This window comes from Haematobia irritans, chromosome 4, assembly GCF_050003625.1.
Source record: "Haematobia irritans isolate KBUSLIRL chromosome 4, ASM5000362v1, whole genome shotgun sequence".
Classification (NCBI taxonomy): domain Eukaryota; kingdom Metazoa; phylum Arthropoda; class Insecta; order Diptera; family Muscidae; genus Haematobia; species Haematobia irritans.
In genome coordinates, this window is record NC_134400.1 from 194,809,890 (window position 1) to 194,830,587 (window position 20,698).

Sequence of the window (20,698 nt, forward strand, 5' to 3'; positions counted from 1 at the left end):
ATTTTCTCAAAATTTTATTTCTATAGAAAATTTTCTCAAAATTTTATTTCTATAGAAAATTTTCTCAAAATTTTAGTTCTTGAGAAAATTTTCTCAAAATTTTAGTTCTTTAGAAAAACTTCTGAAAATTTTATTCCTATAGAAAATGTTGTCAAAATTTTATTTCTATAGAAAATTTTCTATAAATTTTATTTCTATAGAAAACTTTCTCAAAATTTTTTTTCTATAGAAAATTTTCTCAAACTTATATTTCTGTAGAAACAATTTTGAATATTTTATTTCTTTAGAATTTTTTCGCAAAATTGTGAGTCTATAGAAAAATTTCTAAAAATTTTATTTCTATAGAAAATTTTCTCAGACTTATATTTCTATAATAATTTTACCCAAAATTTTATTTCCATAGAAAATTTTTTTCGAAATTTTATTTCTACAAAATATATCGTTCAATCTTTGTTTCTATAGAAAATTTTGTCAAAATTTTATATCTATAGAAAATTTTGTCAAAATTATATTTCTATATAAAAATTTTGTCAAAATTTTATTTCGTTTTGTTTTGTTATTGTTGGTTTGTACTTCAATCATATTTGTTGTTTTGATCTCAGCTTAAAAACCATTGCGTTGACTAAACTACATGAGTAGCTTAACCAACAGAGGAAAAAAATGTTTGTCAAATTTATTTGGGCAAAGCCCTATAGACTGCAAGATGGTTGGATGGACGCACGTTTCGGAATTACCACATTCCCAATCAGCATTCTCTACTTGCAGCAAAACTATCAACCAGTTATCATTTCTGTTTTATTTCTATAGAAAATTTTGTCCAAAATTTTATTTCTATAGAAAATTTTCTCAAAATTTTATTTCTATAGCAAATTTTCTCAACATTTTATTTCTATAGAAAATATCGTTAAAATATTGTTTCTATAGAAAATTTTCTCCAAATTTTATTTCTTTAGGAAATTTTGTCAAAATTTTATTTCTGCAGAAAATTTTCACCAAATTTTAAGTCTGTAGAAAATTTTCTTAAAATTGTATTTCTATAGAAGATGTTCTCAAAATTTTATTTTTATAGAAAAATTTCTGAAATTCTTATTTCTATTGCTCAAAATTTTTCTTTTGCTCCAAATTTTATTTCTATAGAAAAATTGTGAAAATTTTATTTTATTTTAAAATTTTATTCCTATAGAAAATTTTGTCAAAATTTTATTTCTATAGAAAATTTTGTCAGAATTTTATTTCTATAGAAAATTTTGTCAAAATTTTATTTCTATAGAAAATTTTGTCAAAATTTTATTTCTATAGAAAATTTTGTCTGCATTTTATTTCTACAGAAAAATTTCTCAAAATTTTATTTTTAGAGAAAATTTTCGTAAATTTGCATTTCTATAGAAAATTTTGTCAAAATTGTTTTTTTATAAAAAATTGTTCTCAAAATTGTATTTCTATAAAAAAATTTTCTTAAAATTGTATTTCTTTAGAAAATTTAAAAATTTTATTTCTATAGAAAATTTTGTCCAATATTTTTTCTATTGAAAATTTTGTCAAATTTTGTTTCTATAAAAAATTTTCTCCAAATTTTATTTCTTTAGCAAATTTTGTCAAAATTGTATTTCTATAGAAAATTTTGTGAAAATTGTATTTCTATAAAAATAAAAAAAAAATTCTCAAAATTTTATTTCTATAGAAAATTTTCTCAAAATTGTATTTTTGTGTAGAAAATTTCAAAATTTTATTTGTCCAATATTTTTTTCTATTGAAAATTTTGTCAATTTTTTTTTCCATTCCATTTAAGAATTAAAAATTGATACCAGCGCCGAAATCCTTTGTAGTTAGTACCAAACTATTATTTTATTAGTTATATTCAAAAATTTGTTAGGGCTATTATAAAAATGTAATAATACTAAAGTTTAGTGATTGAAGTAGTTTCACTTAATTATTAATTCTATCAATTAATTTCGTGATTGTATTAAAAAACATATTTGTAACAGCTGCTGTCTCCCAAACTCATATGGATTAATCGATTTTAGCCCATAATTTTTAAACATAAAATGTCTACCTTTCGGATAAAATTAACAAATTCCTCATGTTTTATTACAAATGTTATTCTTCACAATTTATTTATGACATGACCTATTGGCACTCATAAATGTTTAAAAATTTATGGGATTCACCTCAACATGTTTTCCATGGTCATAAAAAAAGAAACAACTGTAACAGTTATCTGCATATTCGGTATCTATTTTTATAGTATTTTTTTATTATGTTATTCGTTCGTACATTTTCGTGCATCGTACATTTCCCTAAACTGAACATACAAAATATTTATGTTTGCAAAGTTTTTCGCTCGAATATTGCTAACCACAAACAAAATTGTGGCAATGGGAATAACACTAAAAACATAGATATTCCGTTGGAAATTATGATTAGTTTTTATTATAGATTTAATGGTGGGTTAAATTTGAGTTTAAGTGCCTATAAATGAAATGCATAACAAGTTCAAATAGCAAATGATTTATTGGTGTAAATGAAAAAAAAATGTAAAGAAATTTTGCAAGAAACGTTTATGGGTGAAATAATGAAGATATATGGGTTATATATGCAGTGTGGACAAAAAAAAGACAAACAGCGGGGAAAACAGATATTATATCGATAAATAATGAAAAGCAAAGGCCAGATGAGACTTAAGGCACAAGAAAATAGATTGTAAGTGAAATCCACTAAAATTTTAATGGTAAAATTACCCACTAAAAATATGAAAAAGCGAGTTAGAACATATATATACGGCCGTAAATTCGGCCAGGCCGAATCTTATGTACCCTCCACCATGGATTTCGTAGAAGCTTCTACTAAAGACGGTCATCCACAATTAAATTACTTGGGTTGCGGCCGATGACAAGGCATCTTAAAACTTCTTAACATCATCTTCTAAATTGTAAGTTAGTCCATGCGGGATATATAGTAGACAAAAAAAGGTCGATTAAATAAGTATATATTCAGTTCTTGACCGGTATATATAGGGAAGAAATAATTACGAACCGATATGAACTTTTGTGCTGTAATTATTGAGCCAGAACTGAAACATGGGGGTCGCTTTATATGGGAGCAAAATACTATTATGAACTTGTGTCTACCAAAAATGGCAGATTTTTTACTGTTTGGTAGATTGGTAGAATTCTTGATGTTTTGGAAGATTTTGCAAAATATTCCTCTCCAACTATGATATGCTTCATAAATTTTCTATAGAAATAACATTTTGAAAATTTTTTCTACAGAAATAAAATTCTGACAAAATTTTCTACAGAAATAAAATTATGACAAAATTTTCTACAGAAATAAAATTATGACAAAATTTTCTATATAAATAAAATCTTGACAAAATTTTTTATATAAATAAAATTTTGACAAAATTTTCTATAGAAATAAAATATTGACAAAATTTTGTATAAGAATAAAATTTTGACAAAAATTTGTATAAAAATAAAATTTTGACAAAAATTTGTATAGAAATAAAATTTAGACAAAATTTTCTAGAGAAATAAAATTCTGACAAAATTTTCTATAGAAATAAAATTTTGACAAAATTTGGTATAGAAATTATATTTTGACAAAATTTCGTAAAGATATAAAATGTTGACAAAATTGTCTATAAAAATAACACTTTGACAAAATTTTCTATATAAAATTTTGACAAAGTTTTCTACAGAAATAAAATTTTGACAAAATTTTCTATATAAATAAAATTTTGACAAAATTTTCTATAGAAATAAAATTTTGACAAAATTTTCTATAGAAATAAAATTTTTACAAAATTTTCTATAGAAACAAAATTTTAACAAAATTTTCTATAGAAATAAAATTTTGACAAAATTTTCTATATAAATAAAATTTTGACAAAATTTTCTATAGAAATAAAATTTTGACAAAATTTTCTATAGCAACAAAATTTTAACAAAATTTTCTATAGAAATAAAATTTTGACAAAATTTTCTATAGAAATAAAATTTTGACAAAATTTTCTATATAAATAAAATTTTGACAAAATTTTCTATAGAAATAAAATTTTGACAAAATTTTCTATAGAAACACAATTTTAACAAAATTTTCTATAGAAATAAAATTTTGACAAAATTTTCTATAGAAATAAAATTTTGACAAAATTTTGGATAGAAATTATATTTTGACAAAATTTCGTAAAGACATAAAATGTTGACAAAATTTTCTATAAAAATAACACTTTGACAAAATTCTCTATAGAAATATAAAATTTTGACAAAGTTTTCTACAGAAATAAAATTTTAATAAAATTTTCTATATAAAAAAAATTTTGACAAAATTTTCTATAGAAATAAAATTTTGACAAAATTTTCTATAGAAGTAAAATTTTAACAAAATTTTGTTTAGAAATAAAATTTTGACAAAATTTTCCACGCAAATAAAATTCTGATAAAATTTTCTATAGAAATAAATTTTTGACAAAATTTTGTATAGAACTAAAAATTTTGACAAAATTTTGTATAGAAATAAAATTTTGACAAAATTTTCTATGGCAATAAAATTTTGGTATCGGATGAATTGTGCTCCTTCAAGAGGCGGGGGATCGGTTTATATGGGGACTATATATAATTATGGACCGATGTGGACCAATTTTTGAACGGTTGTTAGAGACTGTATACCAACACCATGTACCAAATTTCAGCCGGATCGGATGAAATTTGCTTCTCTTTGAGGCCCCGCAAGCCAAATCTAGGGATCGGTTTATATGGGGGCTATATATAATTATGAACCGATGTGGACCAATTTTGGCATGGTTCTTAGATACCATATACCAACACCATATACCAAATTTCAAGCGGATCGGATGAAATTTGCTTCTCTTAGAGGCTCCGCAAGCCAAATAGGGGGATAGGTTTATATGGGGGCTATATATAATTATGGACCGATGTTGACCAATTTTTGCATGGTTCTTAGATACCATATACCAACACCATATACCAAATTTCAACCGGATCGGATGAAATTTGCTCATCCATAAGGCTCCGGAGGTCAAATCTAGGGGTCGGTTTATATGGGGGACCGGTGTGGACCACTTTTTGTGTGGTTGTTAGAGAGTATATACCAACACCACGTACCAAATTTCAACCGAATCGGATGAAATTTGCTTCTCTTAGAGGCTCCGCAAGCCAAATTGGGGGATCGGTTTATATGGGGGCTATATATAATTATGGACCTATGTGGACCAATTTTTGCATGGTTGTTAGAGACCATATACTAACACCGGATCGGATGAAATTTGCTCCTCCAAGACCCTCCGAAAGTCAAATCTGAGCGTCGGTTTATATGGGGGCTATACGTAAAAGTGGACCGATGGCCCATTTGCAATACCATCCGACCTACATCAATAACAACTACTTGTGCCTAGTTTCAAGTCGATAGCTTGTTTCTATCGAAAGTTAGCGTGATTTCAACAGACGGACGGACATGCTTAGATCGACTCAGAATTTAACCACGACCCAGAATACTCGATGTGTTGCAAACGGAATTACCCACTGCGCTGAAAAAACAGTGAACCCATTAGGAAGAAAACATTTAGTTATTTTTAGATTTTTTTTTTAATATTTTAGTATATTTTAACTAAACAGTATTACAAACGCTGACATCGCGCCGATATCACAAAAATAAGTAAATATTTTTCGACAAATTCAAGAAAATTTATTGGACATAATTATTTTTTTTTCACTTGTTAAAGAAAATTTTGTAGTTTGAAAAAAAAACTTGGATGTTCAAAATTGCAAGAATGTTTTTAGTGACATACGAAGTTCATGATAAAATTTTTTCTCAAATATGTGAAAATGATGAATTTTGGCTAATGAGTTTTCTTGAATTTGTCGAAAAATATTTTTTTTATATTTTTATCATATAGGCGTTTGTAATATAGTTTATTTAAAAAATTCTAAAATTAACATTAATAATTTACATATTCTTTCCTGGTGGGTTCATTTATTTTGAGCGTCGATTCTATGCCACCGATTTTTGCAATAGAAATGTTATTTTTTTTTTATTATTTATAAAGTTCTATTATATAAAATTAAAAAAAAAATAAATAAATAAATCAAAACAAAGTATCAAAAGGGTTAAGAAGCTCTTAGCTCTGATCATATAAAAAATTTAAAATTTTTTCACATAATAAATCCAAGAGGTTTGGTTTAGAAAAATTTCGTGCTATTATCATAGTTGCACTATTGCATGCTTCATATGTCGCCCAACAATTTATTTCGTAATTTATGTTGGATGCATTGTAAACGATTGTAAACATTTTACATTTGCGGCATTTTAACAATGTAATTTTTGCCATTTTTCACGGCTGATAACAATCACTAAATTATGCCCTAGAAAATAATTTCACATGAGCAGGTGGTTAAATATAGCAACATTGTTTAAATTGTTTGAGAATTCTTGATAGAGAGCATCATTATTCATAGCAACAAAATGCAAGAGAAAGAGAGACAAGATACACGCACTTGTGTCTTAAGTCTTTTGATGCCAACACTTTTACTCAATGTCATTGTCATCGTAACGAGTTTGTGTCTTAAGTCTTTTGAATTTTATAGCATAGGGGCATATAGAAAATGTATATGTACATATGTTTGTGTGGGTATGCGAATCCATAAAATTCTCATTAAAATTTTCCTTTATATGAGAATGTATTCAATTTATTTTATTTGTTATTTAATATTTTAACTAATTAATAATTTTTTTCTTTTTATTCTCTTTTCATGTTTGCCCAAATAAATAAAACAGTTGTTAATAGTGTAAAAAAAAATAATCCCGTAAATAAATACTAAATAAAAACCAGAGCATCGGCCTGGGGATTTAATTTGCCATATTCATCAAGAGTGTGTGTGTAGACGTGTAATCATTAAAAGTTAAAAACAAAATTGTTTGTGTTTGTTCCCTGGTTTTTATTTTGGGGGGAAATCTTACCCAAAAAAAATTAACAACATTTAATCAACATGGAGTATAATATACACAAGAATATACGGCAAAGACATCATCTGCATCGTCTGCCCGTTACACAGCGATTCTTAACGGTGAACTTCTATTTAGCGGTAAGTGTTTCGTTTCGTTTTTTTTGCGCTCTTATCTGATTTTTAATTTTTATTCGTAATTGTTTTAGTTTAGATTCTTGAAATATGCTAAAAAAGGAAGTTTGTACACACACGAGTGTAAGCGTGTAGGTTAGAAATAAAAAATTGCGGATTTTTTATGCCATTTCTATAGGTACATTAGGGAAGGGCTTAATACTTTTAAAAAATATTTCAAAAATATTAAAAAACTCTTTGTGAATTTTGAGTGCGTTTGGCTTAAGCACATGTAAACATTTTTTTTTCATTTATAGGAAACGAAATCTAAAACCAACAAAGTGTTCTTTTAATGTTGAAGTTTAAGTTTTTGAAGCTAAACAAAGTTCTTTGGCTACAAATGTAACAAGGGGAACCTTTAAAAAAATATTTGCTTTTAAACCATTAAAGGAAAACTAAGTTGGCCTAAAATTCTGTTTCGGGGATGGAATAATTTGTTTGTGCATTAAAGGCATAAGTAGTTCCGTTGCACAATCTGCGATTTCAATCACCTCACCATCAAAAGACCCTAAATATAGTAGTACAACCATTGGTTCTATATAAAAAAATTCCGAAAAATAAGCATAAAAATAGACCAAGAAATGTCAAACAAAATTTGAACTTTTTTATTATGAAACAGTCCCAATTTTTTTAACTTTTTGGATATTTTGAATTTCTATGAAAAGCTTCCCAGAATTTTAAAAACTAGAAATTCCCTAATATATAATTTATTTGCATATAAATGGCGACGAGTACCTGCAGGGAATGAATTTCGTAAAATTTTTTGGAGCATTTATCATTGGGACCATTTTTCAACTGTTTTATTTTGGCGAATTTTTCATCAACCATAACAGCATCATAATATGCTGTCAACCCTTCCATGGTTGACAAGGATATTAGAAAAGGGTCCAAATTTGGCAAAAGAAAAACGTGGGTTTTTTTATTTGAGGAATTTTTCATAATTTTGTGGTCGTTTGGTTCGTTGAACACTAAGTTTTTGGGGAATTTTTCAACATTTTTTGGGTTATTCTTCATTTAGGGCGTTTTTCATATATTTGTTGAACATTCTGTAGTTAGAGCATTTTTCATTTTTTTTAGCCATCTTAAATAAAAATATTCGGCAATTTTTTTTTTAATTTTGTCTTTATGTCCTTCCATGTGTTGAAACTAAAACTTCTATAATAACAATCCAAAATAAATCCGCAACTACATTTGGAGAAGCTCCTAATTTACCAAAAGAAAAATGTCCTGTTCATTGATGGATTATATGAGGAATATTTCATTGCAGATTTTTTTTTTTTATAAATGATTTGAGGGAATTTTTCATATTTTTTTGAGAATTTTCCATACTAAGTTTTTGATGAATTTCCAAAATGTTTCTTCATTGTATTCTTCATTGGGTCCAGTTTCATATTTTTTTAAACATTTTTATTTATGGCTTTTTTTTGTATCAAACACCATAGAATCCAAATAATTACCGATTTATTTGTGATGGGGTAATATTTCATTGAGGACAAATTATTTGGGAAATTTTTCATAAATTTTAGAGAATTTTCCAACCATTTTTGGTACATTTTTATATAGGACAGTTTTTAATGGGGGGTATATTAACTTTGTCATTCCGTTTGTAACACATCGAAATATTGCTCAAAGACCCCATAAAATGTATATATTCTGGGTCGTGGTGAAATTCTGAGTAGATCTAAGCTTGTCCGTCCGTCCTTCCGCACGAGATATGCTATCGACTTGAAACTTGGCACAAGTAGTCGTTATTGATGTCGGTCGGATGGTGTTGCAAATGGGCCATATCGGTCCACTTTTACGTATAGCACCCATATAAACTGACGCCAAGATTTGGCTTGCGAGGCCTCTAAGAGAAGCAAATTTCATCCGATCCGGCTGAAATTTGGTACATGGTGTTAGTATATAGTCCCTAACAACCATGCAAAAATTGGTCCACATCGGTCCATAATTATATATAGCCCCCATATAAACCGATCCCCAGATTTGACCTACGAAGCCTAATGGAGGAGCAAAATTCATCCGATCCGGTTGAAATTTACTACGTGGTGTTAGTATATGTTCTCTAACAACCATGCAAAAGTTGGTCCATATCGATCCATAATTATATATAGCCCCTCCGAAGCCTAATGGAGGAGCAAACTTTATCCGATACGGTTGAAATTTAGTACAATGCGCTTGTATATGGCCGCTAACAACCATGCCAAAATTGGTCCATATCTGTCTATGGTTATATATAGCCGATCCCCAATAACACACAAAATGGTCTATATCGCCAAAAATAATCTACCAAAATTTTATTACTATAGAAAATTTTGTCAAAATTTTTTTTCTTTATAGAAAATTTGTCAAAATTTTATTTCAATAGACAATTTTTTCACAATTTTATTTCTATAGAAAATTTCGTCAAAATTTTATTTTTATAGAAAGCATTGTCAAAATTTTATTTCTATAGAAAATTTTGTCAAAATTTTATTTCTATAGAAAATTTTGTCAATTTTTTTTTGTTTATAGTCTAACTTACAATTTAGAAGACAGTGTTGAGATGTTTTAAGATATCTTGTCATCAGCAAGTGTTACCGCAACCCAAGTAATTCGATTGTGGATGACAGTCCTTAGTACAAGTTTCTATACAATCCATGGTGGAGGGTACATAAGATTCGGCCTGGCCGAACTTACGGTCGTTTATACTTGTTATTACTCATCTTATATATAATATACATATATCAAAATATGCGCCGATTTACTTAAGTCTGTCTGTCTGTCCTTCCATAATTGGGGTCATTTTTAATTTTTTGTTTTTTTCGGGATATTTTTTATTTTGGGCATTTTTCAGCAGCAATCTTACAATCAAAAAATGTGCTTATTTAGTTAAGTCTGTCTGTCTGTACTTCCATGTATTTTTGTGTTGAAACTAAATACTCTTTATTTAAAACCAATTATTTTCAAATTTGTAAAAAAGCTCTTTATTTGGCTCACAAAAACAAAACATCGGTTAAGATTTCGATATAATTGTCATAAATATTTTTTCAGGTAAAAATATGTATGTCATAAATTCTAAAATAATTAAAGCACCACCCTAAGGCACATCTAACTGCTTTGGCAGTTTTTATGTATAATTATTTAACTACTGGCTTTTTTCGGCTGGTTAAACTTTATTGTTTTTGTGGACGGTTAATTGAAATGCCTACTTTTCTGTTTCGTAAAGAATGGAAAAAGCACAAAAAAAAATATATGCAAATTCATGGTAACAATTAATCTTATTGTGGTCATGTGTAGCAAGAGGAAGTAGCATATATCATGAAAGTTCTTGATATAGAACAAAGCATATATTTCATATCGGATTCATAGAATATTCCAGAAAAATACGATTTGAATTTTCAGTGTTACTCTTACAACAAAGTGTAAATTTTTTATTTACACTTATTTTTGCAGTGTATAACTATATAAATAACATCTGCTTAATTCAAATACCAAAAAAAAATATACGAAAATAAGAAAATTCCTATTTGGTCTGAATTCTTACCTTGATAACTTTCGTAATGGTTCACAGCGGTTGTAGCGGCAATCATGTGCTCTATAATTAAGCCATAAACAATACCAGCTAACCATCGACGTAAGATTGAATAAATTGCTACCTTTCCCAATGGTTCTTTAATTTTGAACTGCCAATGTTTGTATTGCTCCGCTTGTTAGTTAAAGATTGTAGGCCATCTAAAGAACAAGAAAATTACACAAAAAAAAAAAAAATACACAAACAACTAAGATATCCATCCCCCTATATTATACAAAATTATGAGAGTTTAATAACCCCTGATGTGCACATGTCGATTTTCTGATAAACAAAAAATAATTATACAATAAAAAAACTTTAAAGCCATCACTGTCTTTAGAAACTGTAATTGACATAAAGTGGGAACACATACTACATATTAACCCTTTGACTACCTATATGCACTGGCGATTAGGTGTCATCATGAATCAAATCATTCGGGTAGCACATCGGGACTATGTTCAGCTAGACTTACTCGTCCTTCTGGTAGATTTTGCAAAATATTCCTCCCTAATTAAGAGGTACTTCACAAATTTTCTATAGAAATAAAATTTTGACAACATTTTCTATAGAAATAAAATTTTGAAAAAAAATTCTAGAGAAATAAAATAGAATTTTCTATTGAAATTTTGACAAAGTTTTCTATCGAAATAAAATTTTGACAAAATTTTCTATGGAAATAATATTTTGAAAAAAATTTCCATTGAAATAAAATGTTTTGACAAAATTGTCCATGGAAATAAAATTTTGACAAAATTGTCTATGGAGATAAATTTTTGACAAAATTGTCGATAGAAATTATTTTGATACAATTTTCTATAGAAAAAAAAATTGACAAAAATTTCTATAGAAATAAAGTTTTGACGAAATTTTCAATAGAAATAAAATTTTGACAAAATTTTCTATAGAAATAAAATATTGATAAAATTATCTATAGAACCAACATTTTGATAAAGTTTTCTAAAGAAATAAAATTTTGACAATATTTTCTATGGAAATAAAATTTTGACAAAATTTTCAATAGAAATAAAATTAAAAAAAAATCCTATAGATATAAAATTTAAAAAAAAAAAATGTCTGTAGAAAATAAAATTTGAAAAAAATTTCTATAGAAATAAAGTTTTGACAAAACTTTCTATAGAAATAAAATTAAAAAAACTGTCTGTAGAAATAAAATTTTACAAAATTTTCTATAGAAATAGAATTTTGGCAAAATTATATATTGAAAGAAAATTTTGATAAAATTTTCTACGGAAATAAAAGTTTGAGAAATTTTCTATAGAAAAAAAAATCTTGACACAATTTTCTTTTATAGAAATAAAATTTTGACAACATTTTCAATAGAAATAAAATTAAAAAAAATCCTATAGAAATAAAATTAAAAAAAATGTCTGTTGAAATAAAATTTTGAAAAAAAAATCTATAGAAATAAAGTTTTGACAAAACTTTCTATAGAAATAAAATTTTGACAAAATTTCCTATAGAAATAAAATTTAAAAAAATTTTCTATTGAAAGAAAATTTTTATTAAATTCTCTACGGAAATAAAATTTTGACAAAATTTTCTATAAAAATAAAATTAAAAAACAAGTAAGGAAAGTCTAAAGTCGGGCGGGGCCGACTATATTATACCCTGCACCACTTTGTAGATGTAAATTTTCGATACCATATCACATCCGTCAAAGGTGTTGGGGGCTATATATAAAGGTTTGTCCCAAATACATACATTTAAATATCACTCGTTTTGGACAGAATTTGACAGACTTCTACAAAATCTATAGACTCAAAATTTAAGTCGGCTAATGCACTAGGGTGGAACACAATTTTAGTAATAAAATTTTAGTAATAAAATATGACAAAATTTCCAATAGAAATAAAATTAAAAAAAATCCTATAGATATAAAATTTAAAAAAAAAAGTCTGTAGAAAATAAAATTTGAAAAAAATTTCTATAGAAATAAAGTTTTGACAAAACTTTCTATAGAAATAAAATTAAAAAAAACTGTCTGTAGAAATAAAATTTTGACAAAATTTTCTATATAAATAGAATTTTGGCAAAATTATATATTGAAAGAAATTTTTGATAAAATTTTCTACGGAAATAAAAGTTTGAGAAATTTTCTATAGAAAAAAAAATCTTGACACAATTTTCTTTCTATAGAAATAAAATTTTGACAAAATTTTCAATACAAATAAAATTAAAAAAAAAATCCTATAGAAATAAAATTAAAAAAATGTCTGTTGAAATAAAATTTTGAAAAAAATCTATAGAAATAAAGTTTTGACAAAACTTTCTATAGAAATAAAATTTTGACAAAATTTCCTATAGAAATAAAATTTTGAAAAAATTATCTATTGAAAGAAAATTTTTATTAAATTCTCTACGGAAATAAAATTTTGACAAAATTTTCTATAAAAATAAAATTAAAAAACAAGTAAGGAAAGTCTAAAGTCGGGAGGGGCCGACTATATTATACCCTGCACCACTTTGTAGATGTAAATTTTCGATACCATATCACATCCGTCAAAGGTGTTGAGGGCTATATATAAAGGTTTGTCCCAAATACATACATTTAAATATCACTCGATTTAGACAGAATTTGATAGACTTTTACAAAATCTATAGACTCAAAATTTAAATTGGCTAATGCACTAGGGTGGAACACAATTTTAGTAAAAAAATATGGGAAACATTTAAATCTGAAGCAATTTTAAGAAAACTTCGCAAAATTTTATTTATGATTTATCGCTCGATATATATGTATTAGAAGTTTAGGAAAATTAAGTCATTTTTACAACTTTTCGACTAAGCAGTGGCGATTTAACAAGGAAAATGTTGGTATTTTGACCATTTTTGTCGAAATCAGAAAAACATATATATGGGAGCTATATCTAAATCTGAACCGATTTCAATCAAATTTGGAACACATGACTATATTACTAATTGTACTCCTAGTGCACAATTTCAACCAAATTGGGCCAAAACTCTGGCTTCTGGGGCCATATAAGTCCATATCGGGCGAAAAATATATATGGAAGCTATATCTAAATCTGAACCGATTTCAATCAAATTTGGCACACATGACTATACTACCAATTGTACTCCTTGTGCAAAATTTCAAGCTAATCGGCATAAAACTCTGGCTTCTGGGTCCATATAAGTGCATATCGGGCGAATGATATATATGGGAGCTATATCTAAATCTGAATCGATTTCAACCAAATTTGTCACGCATAGCTACAATGCTAAATCTACTCCCCGTACAAAATTTGAACCAAATTAGGCCAAAACTCTAGCTTTTAGGACCATATTAGTCCATATCGGGCGAAAGATATATATGGGAGCTATATCTAAATCTGAACCGATTTCAATCAAATTTTGGACACTTCACTATACTACTAATTGTACTCCTAGTGCAAAATTTCAACCAAATTCGACCAAAAATCTGGCTTCTGGGGCCATTTAAGTCCATATCGGGCGAAAGATATATATGGGAGCTATATCTAAATCTGAACCGATTTCAATCAAATTTTGCACACTTGACTATACGACTAAGTGTTTTGTATGTAAAAAATGTCAAGCAAATCGGTATAAAACTACGGCTGCTGGGTCTATATTAGTGCATATCGGGCGAAAGATATATATGGGAGCTATATCTAAATCTGAACCGTTTTCTTCCACAATCAATAGGGTTCTATTCTGACCCAAATTAGGAACATGTGCCACATTTGAAGGCGATTGGACTTAAATTGCGACCTAGACTTTAATCACAAAAATGTGTTCACAGACAGACGGACAGACGGACAGACGGACATGGTTATATCGACTCAGGGACCCACCCTGAGCATTATTGCCAAAGACACCATGTGTCTATCTCGTCTCGTTCTGGGTGTTACAAACATATGCACTAACTTATAATACCCTGTTTCACAGTGTCGTGCAGGGTATAAAAACTGTCTGTAGAAATAAAATTTTGAACAAAATTTCTATAGAATAAAGTTTTGACAAAACTTTCTATAGAAATAAAATTTTGACAAAATGATCTATAGGAAAAAAATTTTGAGAAAATTTTCTACAGAAAAAAAATTTTGACAAAATATTCTATAGACAAAAAATTGGCAACATTTTCTATAGTAATAAAATTTTGACAAAATTTTCGATAGAAATTAAATTTTTGATAAATTTTTCTATAGAAAAAAATTTTCATTCGTTTTGTTTGTTATTGTTGGCTTCTCTTCAATCGTTATCGTTGTTTTTTGTTTTTTGATAAGTATTCAAGATAAGTATTCAATATCTATCCTTCAAGATAACTCTCAACAAATTTAAAGGACTTAAATAGTAACAAAAATGTTGGTTTACTGTATGGTGTAGAGTATAATATAGTCGCCCGACTTAAGACTTTCTTCATTTGTTTTTTGTTTTTTTGTGTTTTTTTAATTTTTTTTTGTTCTTTATTTTTTATTTTTGTGTAAAATTCCTCCATATACCACATTTCCATTAACCTATAAACGAGTGAGTGTTAATTGTTGTCTTTTTTGTTGTTGCTGCCCTAATGATTTATATTTGCCAAATCTAAATGCCCGATTTCAATTCACGGTCGCTTTTAACACTTTCAACAACACAGAACAACCATTATTTTTTGTTTCGGACAAAGTGATATGTGATACGTTATAAATCTATTTTAGTCTTTTTGTGGTAAAATTTTGACCAACATTTTGCAATGGTGATCGAATTAAGGCGTAACGAATTAGATAGAAATAAAACTCACTTTTGTTATAACTTAGTAGGAAGTGTGTCACACAGTAGATTGAATACCTTTGCTAAAGATATTGAACATGTTTTTTTTTGGCGAAATATAAGAAGGAAATACATCCAAGAATAGGGTAATATACCCATTTTCATGATATTGTTATTTGTAGGAATTTTAGAATAAACTCTACAATCAAAAAAAAAAGAGTGAACTCACCATAAAAGAAAATGTTGGTTTAGTTTAGAAAATTTTAACTAAAATAGATTTCTAATTACACGACGTTCGGTTAAAGTTTCAGGCTCACTTAGACTATTCAATCAGTCCGTTGTGATGGTACACGATGTTACAAATTAGTTAATATTTTTTGTCAAATTGAAGAAACTTTATTAAAAATAATAATTTTTTCTGTTGTTGAATAAAATTTCATACGTTGAAGGAAAAGATTGGATTTATAAAATTGTTAAAATGTCTTCAGCTCTGTTCAGAAGTTCACGACAGGTACAATTTTAGAAACTTATGCAGCCAATTAAAGCAAACTTCTCACATTTTAGGAAAATATTAATTATTTTATTTTTTAGAAAAATTGTCCACTATATTTATACAAAACATTTTTTTGTTATTTTTAGTTGACGTCATTAAAGTTAGCAAAAAATTGTTCAAATAAGCGCCCCTTTTTGTGAGTGTAATTTCAAGCTATGTTTTGTTTTGCCACTAAACATTTGCAAAAGCTTAAGGGACGAATAAATTCGAATAAAATCGCTGACAATTATTTCAGCTATTTTGTTTTTCTTCTCATAAAGACATTATCTTATCAGAAGGGGGAATTTCGTTTGTCTAAATTTTCATATCGGAGGAAAGTATATGCCTTTGAACACAACTTACCCCAGAATTTACTGATGTTACAAAAATCTATATTTTGTTCGTACTCAATATCGCATATATAAGCTTTATTTTAAAACTATATATTTTTCCATCAACTAGAATTTATTTTTAAGCGGATTTTTTTTTTATCAAAAGTGAAAATGGTCCCCGATTTTGTTTTAAGATTATTTTCAAGATGGAGCGTGGGATTTATGAAAATGAACCTCAGGAATATTAGCCCCAGAACCCAAATGGAGCAGGGCCACAATTATGTGACGACACTTCCTAATAAATCTGAGCCCCATGAAAAAGGGCCACAAAAAATGTGAAACATAAAACTAGACGCCATAATAAAATCAGCACTCATTGAAAATTTCAATTAAAAAAAAAAATTTAAAAATTTAATAAACCCAGCCAACTGCACTCAAAGCGATGATGGTGGCAAAGGAAAAGAGAAATGTTTGTATGAATTTATTTCGGCATAAGCCGGCTATCATGTAAAACCTTTTTTCGGAAGGTTCAAGTGTGGTTCACTTTTGGGTTTAGTGAACTGCCTGAATTTATTCTGATAATTGGTTGATAGTTTAGTCAATGCATGATTTTAAGCTTAAATCAAAAACAACAACAATGAACAATTTAAATTTTAAATAGACATGAATAAATTTTTCCATGTTTATGGTCTATGGTTTATTTTGACACGGATTTTTAGATCAAAAGTGAAGCTGGTCCCCAATTTTGTTTTAAGATTATTTTCATGATGGAGCCTACGTCTCTAGCACCAAAACCCAAATGAAACAGGGCCACAAATATGCGGCAACACTTCTTAATAAATCTGAGCCCTATGAAAAAGAGCCCCACAAACTGTAAAACATTAAAGTCGACCCCACAATAAAATTAGCGCTCATTTTAAATTTTAATTAAAAAAAACTTAAAATTAAAATTGGACTTGAAATCTAACCAATTAAAAAATATTAACTTTTATGAAGAAAAAAAAAATTAAATATGTGTTACGAACAAACTAATTGTGTCTTGTTGTCATCATTGTTAAATTCCAGAAAGCCCCACTTCAAAAGAAAGCACCAACTCCCAAAGGAAACTAGTGTTAATTTTTATTTGAAATATTGGGGTTTATTTCCATAATTCAAATGGCGCCCAAAACTTCAATTCACTCCCTACAAACGGTATAAAATAGTGTTTTTATTTTCCTGGGATCCTATACACGGTTGCAACAAGTGGTAGAAATCTACCAAAAAATTTGATGTTTTGGTAGATATTGCAAAATATTCCTCTAAATACATTACAGATTTTTATAGAACCAATTTCTAAAGAACTAAAATTTTGACAAAATATTCTATAGAAATAAAATTTTGAGAAAATTTTCTATAATAAAATTTTGGGAAAAATGTCTATAGAAATAAAATTTTGAGAAAATTTTCTATAATGATAAAATTTTGAGAAAAATGTCTAAAGAAATAAAATTGTGACATAAATTTCTATAGAACTAAACTTTTGACAAAACTTTTCTATAGACATAAAATTTAGAGAAAAATTTATATAGAAATAAAAGTTTGAAAAGATTTTCTATAGAAATGAAATTATGAGAAAATTTGCTATAGAAATAAAATTGTGAAAAACTGTTCCATAGAAATAAAAATTTAGAGAAAAATATCTATAGAAATAAAATGTTGACAAAACCTTCTATAAAAATTAAATTTTGACAAAATTTTCTATAGAAATAAAATTTTGACAAAATAAGTTTGAAAAGAAAATTTGAAATAAAAGTTTGAAAAGATTTTCTATAGAAATAAAATTATGAGAAACTTTGCTATAGAAATAAAATTGTGAAAATTTTTTCCATAGAAATAAAATGTTGACAAAACCTTCTATAAAAATTAAATTTTGACAAAATTTTCTATAGAAATAAAATTTTGACAAAATTGTCTATAGATATTAAATTTTGAGAATTTTTTTTATAGAAATAAAAATTAAAAAAAAAAATTCTATAGAAGTACAAACTTGGACAAAATTTTTATTATAGAAATGAATTTTTGACAAAATATTTTATAGAAATAAAATTTTGACAACATTTGCTATAGTAATATAATTTTGACAAAATTTTCTATAGAAGTAAAATCTTGACAAAATTCTCTATAGAAGTTAAATTTTGAGAAAATTTTCTATAGAAATAAACAATTTTAGAGAATTTTTTATAGAAGTAAAAATGTTGACAACATTTTTTTATAGAAATGAAATTTTGACAAAATATTCTATAGAAATAAAATTTTCTATTGAAAAAAATTTTGACTTTGCTTTAGTAATATAATTTTGATAGAATTTTCTATAGAAGTAAAATCTTGACAAAATTCTCTATAGAAGCTAAATTTTGAAAAAATTTTCTATAATGATAAAATTTTGAGAAAAATATCTATAGAAATAAAATTGTGACAAAAATTTCTATAGAACTAAACTTTTGACAAAATTTTTCTATAGACATAAAATTTAGAGAAAAATTTATATAGAAATAAAAGTTTGAAAAGATTTCCTATAGAAATAAAATTATGAGAATATTTGCTATAGAAATAAAATTGTGAAAAATTTTTCCATAGAAATAAAAATTTGGAGAAGAACTCCTATAGCAATAAAATGTTGACAAAACCTTCTATAAAAATGAAATTTTGAGAAAATTTTCTATTGAAAAAAAATTTGACAAAATTTTCTATAGATATTAAAGTTTGAGATTTTTTTATAGAAATAAACATTTAAAAAAAATTTCTATAGAAGTACAAACTTGGACAAAATTTTTATTATAGAAATGAAATTTTGACCAAATATTCTATAGAAATAAAATTTTGACAACATTTGCTATAGTAATATAATTTTTACAAAATTTTCTATAGAAGTAAAATCTTGACAAAATTCTCTATAGAAGTTAAATTTTGAGAAATTTTTCTATAGAAATAAAAATTGTAGAGAATTTTCTATAGAAGTAACAATGTTGACAAAAATTTTTTATAGAAATGAAATTTTGAAAACATATTCTATAGAAATAAAATTTTGAGAAAATTTTCTATTGAAAAAAAATTTTTGACAAAATTTTCTATAGATATTAAATGTTGACAAAATTTTTTATAGATATTAAATTTTGGCAAAATTTTCTATAGACATTAAATTTTGAGAATTTTTTTTTTATAGAAATAAACATTTAAAAAAAAAAATTCTATAGAAATACAAACTTGGACAAAATTTTTATTATATATTAAATTTTTAGATTTTTTTTATATAAATAAACATTTAAAAAAAAATTCTATAGAAGTACAAACTTGGACAAAATTTTTATTACAGAAATGAAATTTTAACAAAATATTCTATAGAAATAAATTTTTGACAACATTTGCTATAGTAATGTAATTTTGACAAAATTTTCTATAGAAGTAAAATCTTAACAAAAATTCTCTATAGAAGTTAAATTTTGAGAAAATTTTCTATAGAAATAAACAATTTTAGAGAATTTTCTATAGAATGACAAATATTGACAAAATTTTTTATAGAAATGAAATCTTGACAAAATAGTCTATAGAAATAAAATTTTGAAAAAAATGTTTTATAGAAATAAAATTTGGACAAACATTTTATATTGAAATAAAATTTTGACAAAATTTTCTATTGAAAAAAATTTTGACAAAGTTTTCTATAGAAATAAAATTTTGAAAAAATTTTCTATAGAAATAAAATTTTGACAAAATTTTCCATAGATATTAAATTTTGAGATTTTTTTTATAAATAGAAATAAATAGAAATAAATAGAAATAAACATTAAAAAAATTTCTATAGAAGTACAAACTTCGACAAAATTTTTATTATACAAGTGAAATTTTGACAAAATATTCTATAGAAATAAAATTTTGACAACATTTGCTATAGTAATATAATTTTGACAAAATTTTCTATAGATGTAAAAGCTTGACAAAATTCTCTATAGAAGTTAAATTTTGAGAAAATTTTTTTAGAGAATTTTCTATAGAAGTACAAACTTCGACAAAATTTTTATTATAGAAATGAAATTTTGACAAAATATTCTATAGAAATAAAATTTTGACAAAACATTTTATATAGGAATAAAATTTTGAGAAAATTTTCTATTGAAAAAAATGTTGACAAAATTTTGGAGAGATTAGATTAGAAATAGAATCCTGACAAAAATTTCTAGGGCATAAAGTTTTGATAAAATTTTCTATAGAAGCAAAAGTTAAACAAAATTTTAAATAAAAACAAGTATATACGGCCGTAAGTTCGGCCACGCCGAAGATTATGTACCCTCCACCATGGTTAGGTTAGGTTAGGTTATGTGGCAGCCCGATGCATCAGGCTCACTTAGACTATTCAGTCCATTGTGATACC

At 26.2% G+C, this 20,698-nt stretch overlaps 1 protein-coding gene across 2 annotated transcripts in view; it reads left to right on the top strand.

Moving 5' to 3' along the window:
- The window catches only part of ImpE1 (Ecdysone-inducible gene E1), a 115,528-nt gene that overhangs the window by 21,756 nt on the left and 73,074 nt on the right, over positions 1-20,698 (top strand). For both annotated transcript variants that reach the window (XM_075305449.1, XM_075305450.1), the window contains exon 2: positions 6,796-7,103. In XM_075305449.1, the coding sequence (XP_075161564.1) occupies positions 7,008-7,103 (96 nt within the window). In that variant the 5' untranslated portion in view covers positions 6,796-7,007. The remainder of the gene's footprint in view (positions 1-6,795; positions 7,104-20,698) is intronic.